This window comes from Myotis brandtii, unplaced genomic scaffold, assembly GCF_000412655.1.
Source record: "Myotis brandtii unplaced genomic scaffold, ASM41265v1 scaffold112, whole genome shotgun sequence".
Taxonomy (NCBI): domain Eukaryota; kingdom Metazoa; phylum Chordata; class Mammalia; order Chiroptera; family Vespertilionidae; genus Myotis; species Myotis brandtii.
In genome coordinates, this window is record NW_005353838.1 from 10,800,299 (window position 1) to 10,824,996 (window position 24,698).

General features: G+C 39.7%; 1 protein-coding gene across 2 annotated transcripts in view; it reads right to left on the reverse strand.

Annotated features, from left to right (window-relative positions):
• Positions 1-24,698, reverse strand: part of CCDC141 (coiled-coil domain containing 141) — a 164,082-nt gene that overhangs the window by 95,094 nt on the left and 44,290 nt on the right. For both annotated transcript variants that reach the window (XM_005857641.2, XM_014546421.1), the window contains exon 6: positions 17,127-17,243. In XM_005857641.2, the coding sequence (XP_005857703.1) occupies positions 17,127-17,243 (117 nt within the window). The remainder of the gene's footprint in view (positions 1-17,126; positions 17,244-24,698) is intronic.

Below are 24,698 nucleotides of genomic sequence, written 5' to 3' on the forward strand. Positions count from 1 at the left end.
CTACATCAAAATAAAAAGCTTCTGCACAGCAAAAGAAACCATCAACAAAACAACAAGAAAGCCCACTGAATGGGAGAACATATTTGCCAATGATACATCTGATAAGGGGTTAATTTCCAAAATACATAAGAAACTCATACAACTTAACAAAAGGAAGACAATCCAATTACAAAATGGGCAAAGGCTAAAGCTCCAAAGTGGACATACAGAAGGCCAAGAGACATACAGAGGCCTTTGAGAAAATGCTCAAAGTTACTAATCATCTGAGAGATGCAAATTAAAATGACAATGAGGTATCACCTGTCAGAATGGCTAACATCAACACATCAACAAAGGACAAGTGCCGGCAATGATATGGAGAAAAGGGAACACTAGTACACTGCTGGTGGGAATGCAGAATGGAGCAGCCACTGTAGAAAGCAGTATGGTGTTCCCTCAAAAAATTAAAAATGGAACTCCCATTTGACCCAGTGACCCCACTTCTACACATTTAAACTTAAAAGCTGTTGAGGATTCTATAAGCAAAGTGACAGCAGGTAGTTTTAAACCTAGTGATCATAAAACACAATACTCTTTATTTGCTCTCTTAACTCATTCTCTTCTTAGATGGGCTTAAGTATTTCCGAAGGACTTTCTAAATCAAAATTTCCTGCCCTAGCCAGTTTTGCTCAGTAAATAGAGCATCAGCCTGCGGACTGAAGGGTCCCAGGTTCGATTCTGGTCAAAGGCATATGCCTGGGTTAGGGGGCTCGATCCCTAGTGTGGAGCGGGCAGGAGGAGGCAGCCAATCAATGATTCTCTCTCATCATTAATGTTTCTAGCTCTCTCTGCCTTTCTCTCTGAAACCAATAAAAATAAAGAGATAAGTCGATCAATCAATCAAAATTTTCTCATAAATGAAAGCATATGGTTCACTAAGCTTTACATTAACTCACAAGTTAAGGCTACAGTAGTTACCAATGTAAAATTCCCACTATTTTGTAGATTTTCCCAATGCTTTCAGACAAATTCAATACTATATATACATATTTTACCTGTTAGTAATAAAATTATTTCTAATTTATGTTCTATGAAAAAAATGACACCTGGTCTTAATTGGGAAGTTCATTAAAAAATCAGACAAGGAAAACAAATTATTCACTAAAATGAAAACAGAGGAATTGAAATGCACTAATGCAGATGTCTTTACTGTTTCGAGATTCTACTCATTTCTGCCTTTGGACATTGCAGATTCAGACCCCACTTTATTTTTTAAATTAGATAAAACATTATAAAGAAACATACTCTGCTTCATTTTATAGGAAAGAGTGGTGAGGACAAGTAGGCTGACAGCAGGCATTCTCTGGTGAGGCTCTTACCTCATGTGGCAGATTTAACAGAAATGGAGATTAACTCTATATGTAACTCTCCTGTGCTTTTCTTAAAATAAGACATTGACACTCCTGCATTGAGAAGTGGAGTCTATGTGTCACCCCTTGAACCTGGGCAGGACTTTGTAATAGGACTTTGCAACTGGTAGCTTATGCAGCTGAGGCTGGGTCATAAAAGGCAATGAGGTTTCATGCCTTCCTCATCTCTCTCTCTCACTCTCACACACACACACACACACACACACACACACACACACACATGTCCTGGGAGCCCTAAGCCAACAGGTAAGAGTGCTGGAGAGATCACATGGAGAGAGCGGAGAGAGAGATGCCTGAGGAGGTCCAGCCATTCAAGCCCATAGACTTTGACTCTTCTAGCTGAGAACCTGCACATCACAAATCAGAGACAAGACTCTAAGCTCTGTCCTGACCTATAGAATCCATGAGCGTAAGACAAGGTCATTTTATGCCACTCACTAAGTTTTGGGGTAGTTTGAGCCAAAGCCATAGCACCTATCAGACCCCATCTCTTTATTAAAAACCCACTAAGCACACCTTGTCCTTCTACAGGCCCCATTCCGGCAGTCAGCAGGTTTTCTTTCTATAAAGAACCAGAGAGTAGCCAGTTTAGGCTCTGCACATACTCTGCCTGAGATAATACCTAAATGAACCTGACTGTGTTCCAGTAAAACTTAATGTATGAAAACAGGCATCAGGCTGAATTTGACCTGGGGCCTAGCTTGATGACCCCACCCCCCTCCAAATCCTATCCTTAGGGTCATCAGCAATGGGTTTCATGATCATAGTAGTCCAAAGTTGGTCCTACTTTTTATAGGTTTTCCTTATAACCACCGGAGACTTGAGCAGATCTACTGAAGCAATATGTTTTAAAGCAGTTTTACCATTTTTTTCACATCCCTTCAGTGAAGGAATTTGGAGAATGTAACAGAAGCTCAAATAGCAGAATAGTCAGCTTCCGTACACAGGTTATTATGTGCTGCAATGAGAAAAAATAGCTCAACAATGTTTATAAAGCAGTTGGAAAATATTTGGATAACCCAGAAACTATTATAAGAAGTCTAGATAATGCTGTGCACTCCCTGAACCACTCTAAAACACTATAAGTAGCTCCTTTTGTACAAAATAGTTCAAGTAAGTGCTATTTCTGAGGAAATATTTCTATTCTTAAAAAAAGACTATTTCAAAATTTTATTTTATTTTTTTAAATGGCTGCTTAAAATTTTTTTCATTGATCTTATTTTTAATGGCTGCTTTTCTAAATTTTTTAAAAATTAATTTTAGAAAAAGGAAGGGGAAGAGAGAGAGGGAGAAGGAGAGAGAAGCATCAGTGTGTTGTTTCACTTATTTTTGCATTCATTGATTGCTTCTTTTTTTAACTTTTATTTTATTGATTAAGGTATTACAAATGTGTCCTTATCCCCCCATTGTCGGCCCATCCCCCCAGTCCTACCCTCACCCTTACCCCCTGTTGTCTGCATCCATCGCTTATACTTATATGCATACATACAAGTCCTTTAGTTGATCTCTCCCCCTACCCCTCCCCTCCCCTACCTTCCCTCTGAGGTTTGAACATCTAATCAATGCTTCTCTGTCTCTAGATGTTTTTGTCCATTGGTTTATGTTGGTCATTATAATCCAAAAATGAGTGAGATCATGTGATATTTATCTTTCTCTGACTTATTTTGCTTAGCATAATGCTCTCCAGCTCCATCCATGCTGTTGCAAATGGTAGGAGTTCCTTCCTTTTTATAGCAGCATAGTATTCCATTGCATAGATGTACCACAGTTTTTAATCCACTCATCTGCTGCTGGGCACTTAGGTTGATTCCAAATCTTAGCTCTGGTGAATTGTGCTGCTATGAACATAGGGGTGCATATATCCTTTCTGATTGGTGTTTCTAGTTTCTTGGGATATATTCCTAGAAGTGGGATCACTGGGTCAAATGGGAGTTCCATTTTTAGTTTTTTTAGGAAACTCCATACTGTTCTCCACAGTGGCTGCACTAGTCTGCATTCCCATCATCAGTGCATGAGAGTTCCTTTTTCTCCTCATCCTCGCCAGCATTTGTCATTTGTTGATGATAGCCATTCTGACAGGTGTGAGATGGTACCTCATTGTCATTTAGATTTGCATCTCTCGAATGATTAGTGACTTTGAGCATGTTTTCATATGTCTCTTGGGCTTTCTTCTGTCTTCTTTTGAAAAGTATCTATTTAGGTCCATTGCCCATTTTTTGATTGGTTGTTTGTCTTCCTTTTGTTAAGTTGTATGAGTTCCCTGTAAATGTTGGAGATTAAACCCTTATCGGAGATATCATTGGCAAATATGTTCTCCCATGCAGTGGGCTTTCTTGTTGTTTTATTGACGGTTTCTTTTGCTGTTCAGAAACTTTTTATTTTGATGTAGTCCCATTTGTTTATTTTCCCTTTAGTTTCCATTGCCCTAGGAGCTTCTTGTATGTGCCATGACCAAAGATCAAACCCACTGGCCCATTCCCTGCAGATCCAACAAAGAGGAGATGGGTACATGCGCAGTAAAGTCAGGGTGATGTAGGGCGGGTGTCAGTCAATCACACCAGAGAACAGAAATGACTGGCCAGAATGGGCATGACCACTGCAAGCCTATTTGGGAATACATAATCCCCTGAAAAAAAGAGTTTGCTCTCTCGTGAGTTATGGCTTGTGGTGCTCTCTTGTCCCTGCTTCCTTGCATTCGCCTGTATGGCCCATGCAATGGATTGATGAACTGCAGTGGGAAACAACCTCAGCTGATGAGGTTGCTCCTACATGGAACAGAAACTCTGGACACTGGCTCTAATTCTAGCCTTATTAAAGCCACAGTTACGCTTCTTTTACGGCAGGACTGAAGGAGGGCACTTTGGAAACTCAAGGACTTAATTCCATGCAAATGAAAATCACTCCTTCTCCCATGTGAATCTCAGAAAATTCTTTTTTTCGGGATATTGCAAGAATTCCACTCCCATTAGCAACCGGTGGGGATAAGGACCTCTCCCCACCAGTAACAAGAGAAGCCAGACACAAAAGGCCACTTACTATATGACTCCATTTTTTATGACATATTCAGAAAAGGCAAATCCATAGAGCCAGAGGGCAGATTAATGGTTGGGAGGAGAGAGGAAGGGATAAACTGTTTGATGAGTATGATCTTCTTTTTAGGGGGTCATAAAAATGTCCTAGAACTAGATAGTGGTGATAGTTATACGACATTGTGAATACACTAAAAGTCACTAAACGTAAAATTATTGTTGTTTGTTTTACCACCATTAAAAAAAAAGCCATGTTATGTTGTGGTTGTATTGTGCAAGGCATTGTGCTAAGTACTGTCATATGAGAACATAATTAATCCTCACAACAACTATATCAATTAGACACAATTATTACCCTCTTTTACAAAAGACAGAGCCCAGGTTCAAATATGCAAGAAATTTGCCCAAGAGTACATCAGATAGAAGCAGAGGCCGGGACTTAACTCGAGGCCTTGGGAGTGTACCATTCACTCCACTGTCATAATCTGAAATACTATGTTGCTGCCTCAAATACTGTATGCTATAGATACATGGTTTAATAGCACCCAATCATTAAAAAATATTTTAAATATGCATTTGAATAGAGAAATGCTTATGACACAATGATAACTGGAAAAATCACACTGCAAAAGAACACATACCCATTTTGTATATAAACACACACATATATGGTGTATCCATATACACACACAGTTGTGGAATACTCAATATTATGTATGTTTTATATTTCTTTCTCATTTTCAGACATAATTACATACTATGAGTGATTTTAATTTTCTTCAGTTTTTTATTTTAGAAAAATTAGAAAATATTATGTAATCAGAAAAATAAAACAATAAACATATTTTAAATATATTATTATTGATTTCAGAGAGGAAGGGAGAGGGAGAGAGAGATAGAAACATCAATGATGAGAGAGAATCATTGATCAGCTGCCTCTTACATGCCCCCTACTGGGGATCGAGCCCACAACCCAGGCAAATGCCTTTGACCAGAATTGAACCCACAACCCTTCAGTCCACAGGCCAATGTTAGAGCAATAAACATATTTTTAAAGAGCTTCTTTTGATGGAAAATGTTATAGGAACCTACATGACAGCATAGGTAAACAGCTGTACACATCACCTCCTACAACCACGTCAAAATTACAACTAAAACACAGAACAGCCATCATCCAGAACTGCCTGAAAGCTGGTTGAAGGGAAGTCCTACAACTAGAGAAGTAAAAAAGAAAGCATGCTCACACTGATAGGAGGGGAGGAGGCGCATAACCAGCTGGACCAGCACCCACGTGTAGCATGTTTTTAATCAGGAGGGAGATTGTATCTGCAGAGGCTGCCCTTGAAGAGCAAGGGGTCCCAGCTCCACACCAGACCCCAAGCCCAGGGTCCCAGAGCTGGGAAGAGAAGTTCCCATAACTACAGGCTGTAAAAAACAGTGGCGATTGGGGTTCAGTGACATGGAGGCTGCTGGATATCCAGTTGTTCCTTTTAAAGGGCTGACACACAAACTTAGACTCGCTTCCTCCCAGCTCCAGCGCCAGGGAGAGGCTCTGAGGGACCCAGACACATACAGGGAGGAACTGGATTGTCTGGCATCGAGGCAGGTACATGGGGAACAGCTTTCTCCCAGACAGGGGTGCTCACAGGGGTCATTGGGATCTCCCCTGTCGCAGGGCTGACTGGCAGCCATATTTGTGTCCATCAGCTTGGCCCTCGCTGTTTGTTTCACCCTGGTGGTTCCCTGAGACCCCGCCTCATCCAATTTGCAGCCCCATCCAACCTGTTTGCAGCAGCTTGTCCACATGAATGGCCCGTCCTGGCTCAGGCTTCAGACTTTGCTAAAACCTCTCAAACAAGTTGCAGCTGAGGCAGCACGGCCCAAAGCTACCAATAAAAGGCCCAAGACCCTACATGAGCACAAGCCTGCCTTGCTTCACAGCTGGGCCTCACCTGGGCACCTCCAAGCCCAATACAAATATCTCCTGCAGGGTGTCCCCAGGCAGTGGCTGACTTTGCACCTCCCTGGAGGCCCTCGAGCCAGTGCACCTGGTGGACAGCTTCAGAGCATAGCAGATTACAACTCTACATATCCACTCAAGAGGCAGACTCAGTGAGCACCAAAATCCCACTGAAGCAAGTCCTGCTCCATAGGGGTGTCTCCTGCACAGCTCTCCCTCTGTAGTCACAGCTGGTCCTCACAGCCAATTGGCTTGGAGGTCAATTCCTCCCAGTGACACCAACAGCAATCAAGGCTCAACTACAAGACTGTGTACACAGCCCACACAGGGACACACCTAGTGTGCAGCTCAGGTGACTGGGGAGGCTGAGCCACTGGGCCCTACAGGACACCTACTACATAAGGCCACTCTACCAACTCCAGGAGACATAGCAGCTCTGATACGTAGAAACAAACACAAGGAAGAATTCAAAACACAGGGGTAAAGAAACATGTGTGCTGTGGTTTTTTTTTTTAATCAGGAGGGAGATCATCTCTGCAGAGGCCCCCATGAGGAGCAAGGGGTTCTAGCCCCACACCAGACCCCCAGCCCAGGGTCCCAAAGCTGAAGAGAAGTCCCCATAACCATGGGCTGTAAAAACCAGTGGAGATTGGGGCTGAGGGACATGGAAGCTGCCGGAGACTTGGGTGTTCCTTTTAAAGGGCCCAAGCACAAACTTACTCAGACTTCATCCCTGTGAGCTCCAACGCCAGGCTCCGGACAGCGGCTCTGGGGGACCCAGACACATACAGGGAGGAACTGGATTGTCTGGTATCAGGGCAGGAAGACGGGTGACAGCTTTCCCACAGACAAGGGTGCTCACAGGGGTCATTGTTCCTGGGCTGGGACCTCCCTGGTCACAAGGCTGATTGGCAGCCATATCTGTTTTCTCTGAGGCCCTGCCTCATTCAATTTGCAGCCCCATCCAACCTGTTTGCAGCAGCTTGTCCACATGAATGGCCCGTCCTGGCTCAGGCTTCAGACTTTGCTAAAACCTCTCAAACAAGTTGCAGCTGAGGCAGCATGGCCCAAACCTACCAATAAAAGGCCCAAGACCCTGCATGAGCACGAGCCTGCCTTGCTTCAGAGCTGGGCCTCACCTGGGCACCTCCAAGCCCAATACAAATATCTCCTGCAGGGTGTCCCCAGGCAGTGGCTGACTTTGCACCTCCCTGGAGGCCCTCGAGCCAGTGCACCTGGTGGACAGCTTCAGAGCATAGCAGATTACAACTCTACATATCCACTCAAGAGGCAGACTCAGTGAGCACCAAAATCCCACTGAAGCAAGTCCTGCTCCATAGGGGTGTCTCCTGCACAGCTCTCCCTCTGTAGTCACAGCTGGTCCTCACAGCCAATTGGCTTGGAGGTCAATTCCTCCTAGAGATGCCAGTAGCAATCAAGGCTCAACTACAAGACTGTGCACACAGCCCACACAGGGGTGCAGCTAGAGTGCCCAGCTCAGGTGACTGGGGAGGATACTGGGTCCTACAGGACACCTATTGCACAAAGCCACTCTACCAACTCCAGGAGACATAGCAGCTCTATCTGATATAAAAAAACAAACACAGGGAAGCAGCCAAAATGGGGGGGAAAAGAAACATGTCATAAATTAAAGAAATGAAACCAAGCAAACTACTGGACACAGAATTCAAAACCATGGTTATAAGGTTACTCAAGGATCTTCATGAGACCTTCGGGGGACTTAGTGAGACTTTCAAGAATCTTAGTGAGAATGTCAAAGACATGGCAAAGGACCAGTCTGAAATTAAGCATACATAAATGGAAATGAAGAATAATTTACAGGGATTCAACCATACAGTAGAGGATTCTGAAAATCATACCAACAATTTGGAATATAAGGAAGCAAAAAAACACCCAATCAGAAGAGCAAAAAGAAAAAAGAGTCCAAAAATATGAAGATAGTGTAAAGAGCCTTTGGGGCAATTTCAAGGTACCAACATTCATATTTTGGGGGTGCCAAAAGGAGAAGGGAGATAATAAGATACTGAAAACCTATTTGAAGAAATAATGACAGGAAACTTCCCCTATCTGGTGAAAGAAATGGACTTAAAAGACCAGGAAGTGTAGAGAGTCCCAAACAAGAGGAACCCAAAGAGGCCCACACCAAGACACATCATAATTAAAATGCCAAGGGTTAAAGACAGAGAGAATCATAAAAGCAGTAAGAGAAAAGCAGTTACCTACAAGGGAGCACCCATACACCTGTCAGCTGATTTCTGAAAAAAAACTTTGCAGGCCAGAAGGGAGTAGTAAGAAATAGTCAAAGTGATGAATAGCAAGAACCTACAATCAAGATTACTCTACCCAGCAAAGTTCTCATTTAGAATTGAGGGTCAGATAAAGAGTTGCACAGACAAGAAAATGCTAAAGGAATTCATCATCACCAAACCAGTATTACATAAAATGTTGAAGCATTTTCCTTAAGAAGAGGAAGAAGAAGAAAATGGTGATGATGATGATGATGATGATGATGATGATGAAGAAGAAAAAGAGATTTTATAAAATGGCAATAAATACATATCTATCAACAGTTGAATCTAAAAATCAAAATAAATGAATGAGAAAGCTAATGAACAAAATAAACTGGTGAATAAAATCAAATCAGAGAAATAGAAACATGGGACAGACTGACAAATCTCAGAGGGAAGGGAGATTAACCAAAGATGTTACCTGTGGACACAGACAGAAGGATGGTGAAGGCCTGGAGTGGGATGGGAACCAGATGGAGGTGGGCAATGAGGTGGAAAATTTGGGACAGCTGTAATACTCTCAACAATAAAGATTTTTTTAAAATGAGAAAAAAAGAGCCACTTTCTTACAGTGTTTCTATGATGATAATTATGCATTTAAATTATCCAAATAAGCTTGCAAGAGATTTTGCTTTACTTTATTATCTCATAGTTATATAAATATTTTGTAACTTTATTTTTTAAAATATATTTTATTGATTTTTTACAGAGAGGAAGGGAGAGAGATAGAGAGTTAGAAACATCGATGAAAGAGAAACATTGATCAGCTGCCTCCTGCACACCTCCTACTGGGGATATGCCCGCAACCAAGGTACATGCCCTTGACCGGAATCGAACCTGGGACCCTTCAGTCCGCAGGCTGACGTTCTAGCCACTGAGCCAAACCAGTCAGGGCTATTTTGTACCTTTAAACTTGACTTTTTTCTCTAATAAAGATTCCATGGGACCTAAGCATTGGTATTTTTTAAAGATCTCTAAATAATATTTTTGAAGAAACTAGAGGCCAAGATCACAAATCCAATTTAAGAAATCACCCAGCAACAACTGGAAAATATTTTCAATGACTTGGAAAATTGGATTAGATGATGAATCATGGAAGATGGTTTTAATCTTGAATCTGAGGAATATTTCTACTATAATTAAAACATTGAAGATGAAGTTTCTATACACAATTTTCAGTTTTATTCTCTCCCAGAACTTAAAATATTATTTTTACTCAAGGACTTTCTAAACAATACATATTCATCTATGAAAAGCAATATGAACCTACATGAAATACTAGTATATAGTACAAACTTCTAAGTCAGTTCCTCTTAAACTTTAGTGTCCATTCAAATTCTCTGGGTTAAAATGCAGATTCTGACCTAATAGGTTTGCTGGGTCGAGTCTGAGAGTCTGCAGTGCTAAGATGTCCAGATGTTGCTGCTGTTGCTTCTGGAAGCCACACTTGAATAACAGGGCTATGTCTCTTTAAGCCTTTAAAATGGGGATTAATGACCTCCATCTCAAAAAAGACATCATGCCCCACCTAAAGCCACTCTCATTTAAACAACAGTTTTCTAATTGACTGTCCTGATTTCAATATAACTCCCTTCCTTTGTTATCATTCACATTATTTACGAAGTAATTTTCTAAAATGCAAACCAGTTAGCCCAGCCGGCTTGGCTCAGTGGTTGAGTGTGGACCTATGAACCAGGAGGTGACTAGTTGGGGCATGCCTGGGTTGGGGGCTCGATTCCCAGTGTGGGGCGTGCAGGAGGCAGCTGATCAATGATTCTCTCTCATCATTGATGTTTCCTTCTCTCCCTCTCCCTTTCTCTCTGAAATCAATAAAAAAAAATTTTCTTCAAATAAAATAAAATGCAAACCAGTTTAAGTTACTACTCCACTTGGATGGTACCTTATTGCCCATCATAAGTCAAATCCAAATGCTTACAGGGCCAGCCACATAATGTGAAAACATAAAGCAATTGTGGGAGGGAAGGTAGATAAAGAGGGATGTTGAGGCCTGTGGCAAACTGGAGTGCACATGCCTTTTATAAAGAAAATAACTACACAAGAGCTGCAGTGTCTATACGTAAAGGTATATCAGGCTTTTTTATAAGGAGTAGGAAAGCATCTTTTTTGATGAAAGCTTCATCAGTTTAAGATTGGCAATGAAGTTTTTAAAAATTCTAATGCCACAAACTACATAAAATCTCTGAACACAAGATCCAAACTTCAGCATTTTCCAAAACCCCCAGGTGACTCTAGTGTGCACCCACTGCAAAGGGCCTGAACTCAACCAAGGGCTGAAGCTATAGAAGTGAGGAGACGAAAATTACTTTAAACTGAAAATGTCTGAACAATTCACAACCACAGAAAGAAATATTTCCTAGACTTAAGCAGTCTCCTGAAAATACAGCTGCCATTGACACCCTTCCCAGGAGTTTCCTGACTTGAAAGAAGGCTGACCCTTAGTACCAGGAGATGCAGATTCAGCTGCCACACATTCTCCCACTGGGAAACTCCAACCAGAATATAGACTGACCATCCCATTAGCATCAAAACGCCCAACCAGGACCTTCCATACTCTCCCCCTGATGCCCTAAATTGAAATATATATCTTTACTTTGGACTACTGCACAAGTTTTCCATTATTGGGAGCTCCCCTGTGCATGTGTGAAAATAAAGCTCTTTTACTCCTGTCCATCTGTCTATTGTCAGTTACTCTGCAGGCCTCTAATAGCTGGACCCAAATTGAAAGAGGAAAAGTTTCCCTCCCAACAGAAGTACAGATTGGTTCCTGAAGGCCATTTTTATATGAACATTATTTCTGATGTGTGGTAGGAGAAATGATTATGCTTCCTCAAAGGAGATAATAAGAAAGTATTTGTTTACATATTATTTTAATACATCCTACAACTAACTCTGAGCTCCAAAGGTTGAATTCAAGCCTTGGGGCGTTAAAGTGATACATGATAAAATCTAAGAGTATTTAAGTCCTTAACCAAAGGGTGATTTATAATCATCCATATCTGCTATTTCTTTACCTGTTACATATGTAAAAGGAGAATATTTTTCATACTTAATAAAATATAATTTAATACAATTACTCATAGTCAAAGGTTGTGTTAATAAGCCTTTACTTTAATTATTTCAGCACATTCTGAATAAGGTATCACATTTATTAAGAGATATGGATGTTGCTTATTTGAGTGCATTCCAGCAAGATAGAGGCACTTTCAAAGTTTTTTTGAAAGAATTAATAAGCAATACAGAACAGTTCCTGCTGTGTGCGTTAGCTGTGGGAAGCAGAAGCACCTACTTTCCCTGGGTTCCCAGATTATTTACGTGAGTTTCACTAATGAATCCCCAGCTTGAGGCCTTATTTCTATGTTAAATCTCCTTTGAAAGGAACATTTCCCCTTCTCTTCATACTCACACCCAAATAAAAGTCCAAAATGTAATATGCTTCCTCCTGTTTAAGGACACATAAAATTGGAATCCTTCTCTAAGAACAAGGAATGAGACTGTTGAAAAACCACAGATGAAAACTATTTGCACATTTACGTCATGGGTGGCAAAGTAAACAACATTTTTGGAGCCACTACTGAAATGTGGATGTTTTCAAAAATAGTTTCTCGTTGAGTTTTCCTGGCTAGGCTCCTCCTTACTCAGCGAGGTCAAGTGTACCCAAGATTGCATAGTGCAGTGGTTCTCAACCTTCCTAATGCCGCGACCCTTTAATACAGTTCCTCATGTTGTGGTGACCCCCAACCATAAAATTATTTTCGTTGCTACTTCATAACTGTAATTTTGCTACTGTTCTGAATCATAATGTAAATATCTGATATGCAGGATGTATTTTCATTGTTACAAATTGAACATAATTAAAGCATAGTGATTAATCACAAAAACAATATGTAATTATATATGTGTTTTCTGATGGTCTTAGGCGACCCCTGTGAAAGGGTCGTTCAACCCCCAAAGGGGTCGCGACCCACAGGTTGAGAACCGCTGGCATAGTGAGTGACATAGCCAGAATTTCAACCTGTTTTTTTCCTTGTAGACACAACCTGTTATAACATTATAATCTCTATTTTTGGTTAACCATCTAAGGTTGTTAGGTCTTTCCAGAGATCTTAACATTGTCAATAGGACCAGCTTCATTGTCCAGTGACCTATACCACCACACAGGACCCTATACTCAGAAGGATCTTGTGCTTAGGTTAATGTTGTGCTGTTGGTGCATTAAAATTCCAATAATATTTGCCCTGACAAGTGTTGCTAAGTGATTAGAGCGTTGGCCCTTATAATGAAAGATCTTGGGTTTGATTTCTGGTCAAGGGCAAGTATCTGGGTTGCAGGTCCAATCCTGGGCTCCCTGGGGCCCATGTGGTCGGGGGGAGGGGGGAAGGGAGAAAAAAGGGGGAGGCAACCAATTGATATCTCTCTCCACTTCCCCCCTCCCTTACACTCTCTCTAGGAATTAATGGAAAAAATATCCTTGAGTGAGGATTTTAACAAAAATAAAAATAAATAAAATCTCAATAATTTTTAAAGGAAATCTCTATATTTTCATTTTGTACTGAGCTCTATAAATAATACAGCTGGTCCTTCCTGTGAAGGACAACAAGTGAGAATAAAGCTTATAGATAAGAGAAGCTTCCTTGAGGAGCCAAAAGGTGGCGAGTCTCAGTGTCAGGGTCACTGGCCATCTGGAATAGAATAAGGTTGAGTGCCATAGGCAGGAGATAAAGCCTGGCCCAGTACTAGCAAGCAGTGTTATGGGAAGAAACAATGAGATCTATGCCGTAGGCCCATTTTTGCAAATTGGAAACATGTATATATTTTAGGAATGGGAATATGTCTACAGACACATATTGAACCCATTAGAGCGCCTGTGAGAAGGGAAATGTGATGGGGATAGAGAATGAAGGAGCAATAATAAAATAAAGCAAGAGAATGGCCAAGCAGGAGATTTATAATGAATTTAAGAGTTTGTGTAACTCCACTCTGGGGGGACAAATTTTTTTAAATAAATAAAGAAAGAAAGCCCTAGCTGGTTTGGCTCAGTGAATAGAGTGTCGGCCCTCTGACTGAAGGGTCCCAGGTTTGATTCCAGTCAAGGGCATGTACCTCAGTTGCAGTCTCAATCCCTGGCCCTGATAAGGGTGAGTGTGGGAGGTAGCCAATCGATGTGTCTTTCTCACATTGTCCCTTCCACTCTCTATAAAAATCAAAATCAATGGGAAAATATCCTCGGGTAGGGATAAATAAATAAATAAATAAAATAAAATAAAGATAATGAGTAGATAGATAGGTAAAAGGAAACTGAGTGGTTACCTAAAGTCACCAGAGAATCATAGAAAGAAATTAAAAGAATGTTTCTTTCGTCTTCATAGTTAAAAAGGCTGAATAAACATGAATCAAGCATACCAGGAAGGGTTCTAATGCTGGGAATACCCAGGGGAGTGAGACACTATCTCCACTTTTCAGAAATGTCATTATTTCCTCTTTTGGTCAGTTCCACTCCTTTTGGCCAGCTCTGAAAAGGTGTTTTTTACATTCATGTTGTTTTAAATATAACAAGCACAACCGATATTGTAATCTGAATCCTGTCTTCTTTATGGAACCTGAAAGTTAAAGGGAGTTTTGAGGTCACCTAGGCCCACTTTCCACAGCCTCAGGAAGCTCTTTTATTTCTCAACTTATGGAAGTTTCCTTCCCTGTAATGACCATGTTTGGTTAGCATTTCTTTCTTATGCAATCACTGTGGATACATATAACCTCTGGAACAACTCCCCTCAGTCTCTCTTCTCTGGGTTCAACTTTGCTAGGACCTTTAACTCTTGTCATAGACAAACTGGTCTTATCATTATTTTACCTTATTCTGGAACAACCACCCTCTCCTAACCAACTGCTCAGATCCTATCCATCCGCTCAAACGCCATTCTTCTGGAAAGCCATGGTGGATCACCCCAGAACAGAGGGCCACTCCATCCTCTGCATTTACAATGATTCAGGGGCCCCTGCTGCCTTGAATAATCAGTTATCTTGCCATTGGATTATCTAGTGTCCCGAATGATGGCAAGTATCTCAAACCCTTTTTATCAACAAGTCATGTTTAGTACTCATCTCTATTGGGTTGACCCAATCTAAATAACTATTCAATATTTTGGTAATTTGTTAAGATGGTATTGCTATTGGGGGCTCCATTGGCTAAACCACAGTTTGGATGGAAAATCCAAAAAGAATGTTTCAAGATAAGCAATAAAATGGACTCCCAGCAAAGCAAATGTATACATTTTTTTAGAAAATAAATTTATCCTCAAGGAAGACAGAAATAGTTTTCTCTAAGTTTCTAAATTCAGTTCAGCTAAAAAATCTACTTATTTGATTATGCTTTAATACTCAGCTGATCCATGAGATTTGTAACTGATTTCTGAGAGGCTCAGGACCCTGAAAGGAAGCAGTTGATTTGTCTGGAACATAATGATGTTTATCAGGAATTTGTACCTGTTAAAAATAATATTTGCTTAGATATTCACATGGTTTAGCTTCTATATGTAATCAAAATGTGTAATCCTGTAATATGAATTCAGGATTCATATAATAAAGTATTTTTCAGCTAAAGGTTATTAGGCTATGATAAAGTTAAAAATAAAAAAGCATAACTCTGAAGTCATGTGTTTCTAGGTTTGTGCAGGAAAAAATTGAAAGGAAATGTACAAAAATATTAAGAATGGTTATCTTAACAATGGCTATCTTTGGTTTGAATGATTCACTTTTATTTTCCTTATAGTTTAGAAATTTTCTATGATGTACTTTATATAATAAAATATTTATGAATAAAAATTTAATTCTTAAACCCCTTATGGCTGCAACATTGGGATAATGGTGAAAAGAATATCTGTGTTTTTCTATTTATGGATATCAGCACTACAAATGTGGAATGTAGAGAATGATAAAAACTGTGTCCTACTGGAACTGAGATTATATGCTAACAAATATTCTACTCCAACTATCCTCAAGGGTGTATGAAACCATAGTCCACAGTTAACAGTGAATATAACCCTAAAGGAGGTCTACATTACGTGAACATGCCATTTTAGTTTATTTGTTTTAAAGGAAGCAACTCCTGTATACAATTGAGGTTGTTTCTTGTGCTTACTAGTTAGGGATTTTGATAGAATTTTCACTGGTAAAACTTGTTTGACACACACAGAATAAATTCTTGTATAATTTTTAAAAATTCATAAGTAGAGACATTTTTAAAGTACTTAGAAAATCATCAGTCATAAGTCTTTGTAACTGCATCTTTTATCAGTTAAGCAAATATTCAAAGCAAACACTTTGAATGCCTATGCATGCTGCAGTGTTCAAAGAGAAGCAAAAACAAACAAAGGCATCATGATTCCCATAAGGAAACTTAGATCAATGCAATCTACAGCCTTTCCTGCCCCACCTAAATCCCATCCTCCCAAACATGTAATATTTATTTGGTTTGTCTTCCTTATTCTCAACCATTGTCTAGAAATGTTGGACCATTGTTTTCCAGAGCTTCTTGACTGAGCTGTACCTATAACTACCAGGCACCCAACATATTGATAATAGAAAGTTCCCTATGCCTGATATTGATTTAAGTATTCACCGTTCCCACTCAATCTACTACAGATAGACTTTTGTTTTCTTGCAGATCAAAATGGAGCACCTGGAAAGAACTCTGGGAAGTATTTATAAACCCCACATGTACACAGGAGTCCATTTCCAAACAAGACAATGCAGAGGGAGTACTGTTATGTAGCTGTTCTGCCCCTCTTGCCTCAGCACTTCATGGTTCCATTTTGCACATTCGAACACCTGCAAGTGGTTGCCCAGCTGGTAGCCATTAATTTGTGCAAAACCAAAAAATGTGAAGCAAATTAAGGGATTGGGGAAATATAAATGGAAACAGCAAGTAAACTATATCTGGAAATCATACTGAGACCTCAGTGTAGAAAAACATTTTTTTTAGAAAGCTGGCACAGTAGAGTGGAGTTAGGTAAGACCTGAAATCAAATTCCAACTCTGCTACTGACAAGATATATTACACTAGTAAAGTTACCTTGCTTCTGTAAGCCTCTGCTTTTAGTTTATTTTGATCTGTAAAATGAGAAAAAATAATACCTACTCCTTAGGGGGTTGGCAATAATTTAGATAATGCATCTCTTACACTTAATGCAGTGTCTGACACAGTAATTATTTTAAAAAGATAGTTTTGCTGTAGAAGCTGTTGTTTTGTTCATTATTATTCCAGAAGAACAGGCAGTGGGCAGTGGTATTAGCTAATGCTATCAGAATCTTTCCTATGTAGATAGTGGGTTATTCAAAGAGAGTGTTTAGTGCCTCTCTAAATTACCTGCATGTTTCAATTATTTTTTAATGTGTCTCTTACCTTTGCTTTTATTTTTAGTTCCTCGTGCTTACGGATTAGCTCCTCATTATCTGAAAGTGATGAACCGAGACTTTGTTCCCGTAAATCTCTTATGGTTTTCTGAAACCAACAAGTAACCTAAGTAAAAAGCAACAGAGATAAATTTTCGAATGGTTAGAATACTGAGTGAAAATTAAGAAATATTTCCTTAACCTTTCAAAACATAAGCTACATCAATTTCTCTTTGGATAAACTCATCTCATGTATTAAATAATTATGGTGGAGTTTTTATGTTTTCTTCACTCAACCTCTACATGCTTCAGAGAAAAAATAAAGTAATCCCTGAAAAGCATGAAAATAATATATCAGTTCAGATTACATAGCATGAAGACAAGTACGTATTCAAAATCTCCTAACAAAGAAGAACCAAAATAGATTCCCACGCAGTCTCTGAATCATGCATGGTTCCAGAATATAAATTCCTTTCCTGGATAAGAATGTGAATCTGAACACAGTTACATAGACCCACACGAAGGTAATTAACAGCATAACAGCATATGTAGAATTATATTTCTACTATAAAAAGACAATGCAAAAATATTGTTTGGTGCAGTTGCTGGAAATTTTTGTTCTGAAAATAAATGAAGAAATTATTAAAATTCTGTTGACATTATAAATGGGGCATGACTCAGATTCAATTACATTTGATTTACAATACATACCTTACACTGTTAAAACAACAAATAGCAAAGGACTTGAAAGAAGTAGTACATTTTTAAATGATGACCTAAGTTGACATTGAACTGATGACATGAAGTATCTGGCTGCAGATTCTTTATCCAAATGAAAAGAAAGAGACTTGGATTTTTACTCTTAAATCCTATACAGTGTGGTTGCATGATCACATCATTGCTACTGATTCCTAAGAGCCCACTACATGCTAGACAGTTTGCTAGTTGCTTTGGGGGCATCACCTCTATTTCCCTCAACAACTCTATAACAAGTATGATATCATTATTTTAGAGATGAGGAGAGCTTAAGCAGCTTATCCAGGGCCACATAGTAAGTGACAGAACCAGGATTCGTCCCCAAGCTTTCATTATTTCAAAGTCCATGCTCTTTCCACCATGCCCTGCTGCCATCCTTGGCTACACTAAAGTCTTATAATCATGGGTATGAGGGGGAATTACTTCAAACCTGAAAAATTAATCCTGACAGTCCATTCAAAATGGTGGATACTACACTATGCTTTCCTCTAGCCTAGCCAGTGGTCGGCAAACTGCGGCTCGAGAGCCACATGTGGCTCTTTGGCCCCTTGAGTGTGGCTCTTCCACAAAATACCAACTTCTGCGCATGGGCCACGAAGTTTCAGTCGCACTGTACATGCACACCTGCACGTGGTATTTTGTGGAAGAGCCACACTCAAGGGGCCAAAGAGCCGCATGTGGCTTGCGAGCCACAGTTTGCCAACCACTGGCCTAGGCTGTCTTGTCTACAACAGCCTCAGGATTTATTTGACCTCCTATAATATGGACAAATGTTTGAAGCAGGTGGCCAAGGAGAAAACTAGGTTAGTCATGGAGCTCCACACAATATGTAGACACACACACACACACACACACACACACACACACACACACACCACAGAAGTTGAGTTAGTGGTTATCTAGAATAGAACATTCCATTACCATTACAGGGCTGATACCACAAAGCTGGTTATGAAATCAAAGGGTCTATACTAATGCCTGGCATTTCTCAGCATGGAATAGGCAGTAAAATATGGGGTAAGAGGGCTTCTCTGGCTTCCTTCTAATTGGAAATCTTTGTTAGCCATCATTTTAGGCTGCCACCAATGCAAAGAAAAGAATAATGGTGATACTGTAGCAGTTTTCATGTGAAATGCACCTCATTTTCTTCATAATATTTGGTAAGCTGTTTATAATACAAACATTAGTCAGTCCCCATATCTAAATGTAATGTTTATGTATTACAACTATCTGAAGATAGTCTGTCTTTCTGGTATCCCAGTTAGAAATAGATAGTATGTATAGTGTGCACATTAGAACACACAGAGTACTTTATCAAGAGCTATAACATTTATTCATTTATTTAATTTTATACAAATAATTTCTCACAAAAGATGCAGTGAGCCCATATAAAAACACAACTAGAACAATGATTTAAGGGTTTCATCAAAGAAAAATGAATCATGACTATAACCAGCTTTCAGAGATCATTTAATTTATTAGGTATTGGGAGTAAGTTTTATTTATTCTTAGCTCAGGGGAGAGGAACTCTGAAATCTCAAGAATGCTTCAATAGAGAAAGTTAATATAGAATCTGAGTGAATAAAAGTGGGTACAAACAGGTGTTTGTTAATCTCTAAAAACAGGTGAGAAGCCTGAAACCTCAGTAAACCTATTTAATTTTGTGAGTCAAAGACTTGTCATCTAGCACATGTCAGTGGCGATGAAAGCAGGAAAGGAATGAGTTGTTTGATTTTTAAAAGGTATCTACTGACCTCATCCCTACATTTGGCAAATACTATTTCAATCCCCAAAGCATACTATTCCTGTATGGCAATACTGTTCCCTACAAGAGAATGCAGTTAAAGGTCTGTGGTGATATTCCATATATCCTGATCACATACCTGCCTGATGAAGCAAACTGACTCTCTAGATCTACACATTTTTACTACTGAATGCACTCTGGGGAGAGACGTATAAAAACAAGTTGGCATAAAACTCAGAATTAAGTAGTTCGCTGTGTGGGTGTTACAGCTCAGTGAGGCATTCACACACATGTTCAGCCTCTTAGATTAGATTTACTATGTGTGCCACGGGACGCATGCAGAACAGGCTCTCAGAGTTCTTCTTGTAAAAGCACAACACCCTAAATAACTAAGAGCTTGTCAACCATAATATTCTGCCACCCCATAAGTCAGTCATTGTGCCCTGTGCGTACCCATTGCAGACAGCTGCACAGATATTCCAAGAGCACTTTTTCTAAGGGTGTAAATTATATCAGCTGCTGAGTGGTAAGTACAGTAAGTGATGCATCAGGACATTCTATAGAACATGGTCCCTGCAAAGGATAAAAACATGAGCCAAGGTTTGGTGGAAAGAAAAGAACAAAAAGCATCCAGAGTATGCACTGCAAATCAGCTCAAGGGAATGATAGTGTAAGGGGGAAGAAAGAACATTTTTCCTCTCTCTCCAGTTCCCACCTTTCAGCTTGATGTAAGTGTTATGTTCATGGTCATTGCACTGATTTGACATGGCATTCTAGATCCTCAGTGCCCAGAGCAGGTAGAACTAAGGTAGAGAAGGAATGGGGCAGATCTTTTTTACAGGGGAAGGGGACCACCTATCTGAGGATGAAGAAGACAGAGAGAAAGGAAAGGAAAATCAGCAAAGATGCAAAGAAGAAGCAATCAGAGGTGTTCAATGAAAACCAAGAGCGATCTTGGATATTAAAGAGGGTGCCAGAAAAACTCAGTCAAATGGTGTAGACCTGCACTGTCCTATGCGGTAGCCAATAAGCACATATCGCTATTGAGTGCTTGGAATGTGACAAATCCAAATTGAAATGTACTCTAAGTATAAAATACACAGCAGATTTCATAGTCATAGTTTTAAAAATTAATTAACATACATCATTAAGAATATTCATATTGATTAAATGTTGAAATACTATTTTGGATATGTTGGATTAAACACAATATATTATTGCTTTTTGCTTTTTTATGAGGCTTTTAAACTTTTTAATGTTTCTTTTTCACTTTTTTAATGTGGCTACTACAACTTTTTTTGTTGTTGTTAATCCTTACCCGAGGATATTTTCCCATTGATTTTTAGAGACAGTGGAAGGGAGAGAGAGAAACATCTATGTGAGAGAGATACATCAATTGGTTGCCTCCTGCATGCACCCCGACTGGGGCCAGGGATGGAGCATGCAACCGAAGTATGTGCCCTTAACTGGAACTGAACCTGCTACCCTTCAGTCTGCAGGCTGATGCTCCCTCCACTGAGCCAAACTTGCTAGGGCCTGGCTACTACAACTTTTAAAATCACTTATGTGGCCCTGGCCAGGTGGCTCAGTTGGTTGGAGCATCGTCCCGTACACCAAAGGAATGCGAGTTATATTCCCAGTAAGGGCACATACGTAGGTTGAGGGTTTGATCCCTGGTTGGGCATGTATAGGAGGCAGCTGATGTTTCTCTTTCACATCAATGTTTCTCTCTCTCTCTCCCTCTCTCTCTCTCTCTCCCTCTCTCTCTCTCTCTCTCTCTCTCTCTCTCTCTCTCTCTATCTCTCTCTCTCTTCCTCTCACTATAAAAAAAATCAATTAAAAAAAAACCATATCCTCAGGTAAGGATTTAAAGATAAATTGATATATAGATAAATAAATAAATAAAATCACATACATGGCTTGCATTAGATTTTTATCAGATGGTTCTACAACTCAAGGATTTTGAAAATATCCTTATTTGTAGATCTAATGACTGAGTTTTAATTAGAGGCTATTTAAAATAGTGAAATCAGGAAAATAGTGGGATGAAGCATTGGTTAGTAAGCATGTATGGACCACTGGGTAGGGGTACTGAAGTTCAGCTAATGACTCTTTCAAAGAAGTTTATTGGCTAAGTAAAAGAAGGATCAGGTGATAGCTTTAAGGAAAGCAGGAGTACCAAAGAGGCTTCTCCCACCTTTTTAAAAAAAAATTTATTAGATGAGACATAAGCATTTTTTGCAAGAACTGAAGATTCATGAAGGAGGATTGATGTAGGAATGTACCAGAATGTGAAGGTTGGAAGTGAGCACTACTGAAGGTAGCTTTGGGCCAGAAAGACTAGTCTTTGCTTGTTGAATAACCCATCCCCACACTGACCCCGTAGCTGGGAGATAAGAATAAAGAAAGTAAAATAAATGAACCCTACTTTCACAGAGAGATGTCAGGTACTACTCTAGGCAGGTTACAAGTGACCTTATCCAACCTTTGTACCCCTCCTATGGTGAAGATATTTACTTTTGCAATAGATGAGGAAACTGAGACACATACAGGCAATTCAGTTAAGTTACACAACTAATAAGAAGAAAGTCCCACGGTTGAAGACAGAAATGCCACAGTCAGAATGTATGGAGAACCAAAGGGTTCCAGAGAAGAGAAATGGTTCTTAACAGGTTAGTTTATGAATGTTCCTAAGACAAAAACCAAAATGCAACAATATATTTATAAACTCTAATTCTAACACGGAAATAGGTCCTGTGCACAACCACGGGGCTCAATGGACACAGTGCATTAGAGAGAAGGGGTGCCTCAGAGGAAGACGCCAGCTGTAAGCAAAAGAGACAACAAGCACAAACTGAGAATTCATGTTCCAAAATGATACGTGTTAAAGACAGAACTAAAACATGGGGAACACACGAAACACATAGAAAGTATTGTCTGATGATCAAGGATAAATGACTCAAGTGGCAAGAAGGTAAACATCTGCTGCAACCCAAAGCGATGCATCAGACTGAATAAAGCATCATAGTCCCTTTCTCTGCCATTTGTTCTACAATCTGAGATCAGACCTTATTTTTGATCGTTAAAACTGTGCTGCAGGAGGTAAGCTAGCAATAAACAATTCAAACCACCCTAACAGAAATGCTTAAGGGAAGATGAAAATCTCTTTCAAATTAGTTTCATTTTCTTTTCCATGTGCAGGACAGTTCCAACAGTTCCTGCCAAAGAATCAGTTATTATTAGAGACACAAAACAAACAAAAAACTGATAATGAGGGCAAGGGGATCAGTTACTTATCTTCTGTAACCCAAGACTTTTTGATAGTTTCTCTTCCAATTACCAAAAATGCACACATAGACAGAGGTGTTTTCAGCTATAGTTGAAGGCCTCAGGTGACAGGTCTAATGTTTACTTTGATTTTGAAGGCATGTTAGCGTTAAAACAATATTAGCTCCCATCGCTCTTTTTCTTATTTACTGTAGGGAAACCAATTTCCATTATTTTGCATCAGACGATCTAGTCAAATGCACTCTGTATTTAACTAGGCCATAACCAGACTTCAGGCATTCATTTGTTTCATTAGGTGGTAAAGTATTAGGAAGCATTAAAGCCATGTCACTGATGTTTGTACCTGAGGATTTGGAAGCAGAGGAGAAAAGAATCAGTGCCAAAATGTGGATTGGGTTTTTTTAGATGCATTCTGAGACTGATCTCATTATTGGCTTGTTATTTTGGACTCTATCTCAGAGATTCCAGGAGGACAATTTTCTTCTGTGGAATTTGGAAGCCTTCCATGAATTACTGACGTCAACGGGAAGATATCAGTATTCCTTAGCAAATTATCGAATCCCAGTATTCTCTGTTGATGGGTATCAGGAAAGCTAATATATTATATTATTTGTCATAGGCAAAATTTGTTATTTTGTAAACAGCTTTACAGATCATCTATCTCCCTGTCTGGAATCATAATTTCATGTATTTAATTATTCTGACTTGTGTTAACATATCATTCCTCTTCCAACATTTATATTATAAGAAACTTGGCACTAAGGACTTCCCTTTCCAAGATTGCTTTCAACTCTTGTTTGTGTTTAGGTAGGCTCTTTACTTCCAACTACTCGATGGTGGAAAGCTATTTAGTCCTATGAATAAAATCAGTACAGTGGACATCTCTGGACCTAAATTTTATTTCTAGCATTACCTTTGACTCATTGCTGGGAATGCTCCCAGCAGTGGGAAAAAAGTCCTCTTCTTTTTTTTTCAATAAAAGAAACAGACCAGTCTAGTGGCTACATGCATCTCTGCCAAAGATATGTAAGGCATGGTTTTCCCAGTATAACTTTGGGATGTACCTTGGGTGATGGGCAGCCATTTATATTCAGAGGGAGAGAGAGAAGAGAGAGAGACTAACTTACAGGACTACTTAGAAGTAGGACCAAAGCTTGATATTTGCATATAACCTCCCCAATTCCTTGTTTATGTAGCCTAATACATTGCATACTGAAGCTTTGACCTAAACCCTGGTTGTTGGGGGGAAATGAGAGTTAGAAACTATCATATTGATAGGATAAATAACTGCTGAATTATAAAGGATGTTTTAATCCTTCCAGAGTGTGCCATTTATTGTATTTGCTTATGAGTCTCCCTACAAAAAGCATTAAAATTAATAGGGCCCTTTTGCTTGTCTTTGGGGACTGAAGGATGGGGGTAGAGGAAGGAATGAGTCCCTCTCCCCGGCCAGTTTGCGATGGCAGCAGTATTGAAGAAAAAATAAAAGCCAACAACCTCCAGCACCAGGGGCAGGAAAGGAAAGGAGCTCAGAGTGTGGAAGAAGATACACAGGCAGCCCCAGGGCGGAGCAGACAGCTGGAGTAGCAGCAACTGACTGTCATACAGTGGAAGGATGTGAGGTCAAAGTAAGGCAGAGCTTTTCCCGGAGAGCACACAGCTTTGTTATCGGTCCTATCACTGCTGAGAATGTAATCTAGTTATGGTGCAGCTCGCCCAGCCCTCTTACCAACTGATGTGGGGGCTTAAATAATTGTGCCTAATTAAAGTGCTATTAAGCCATCAATCCAATTG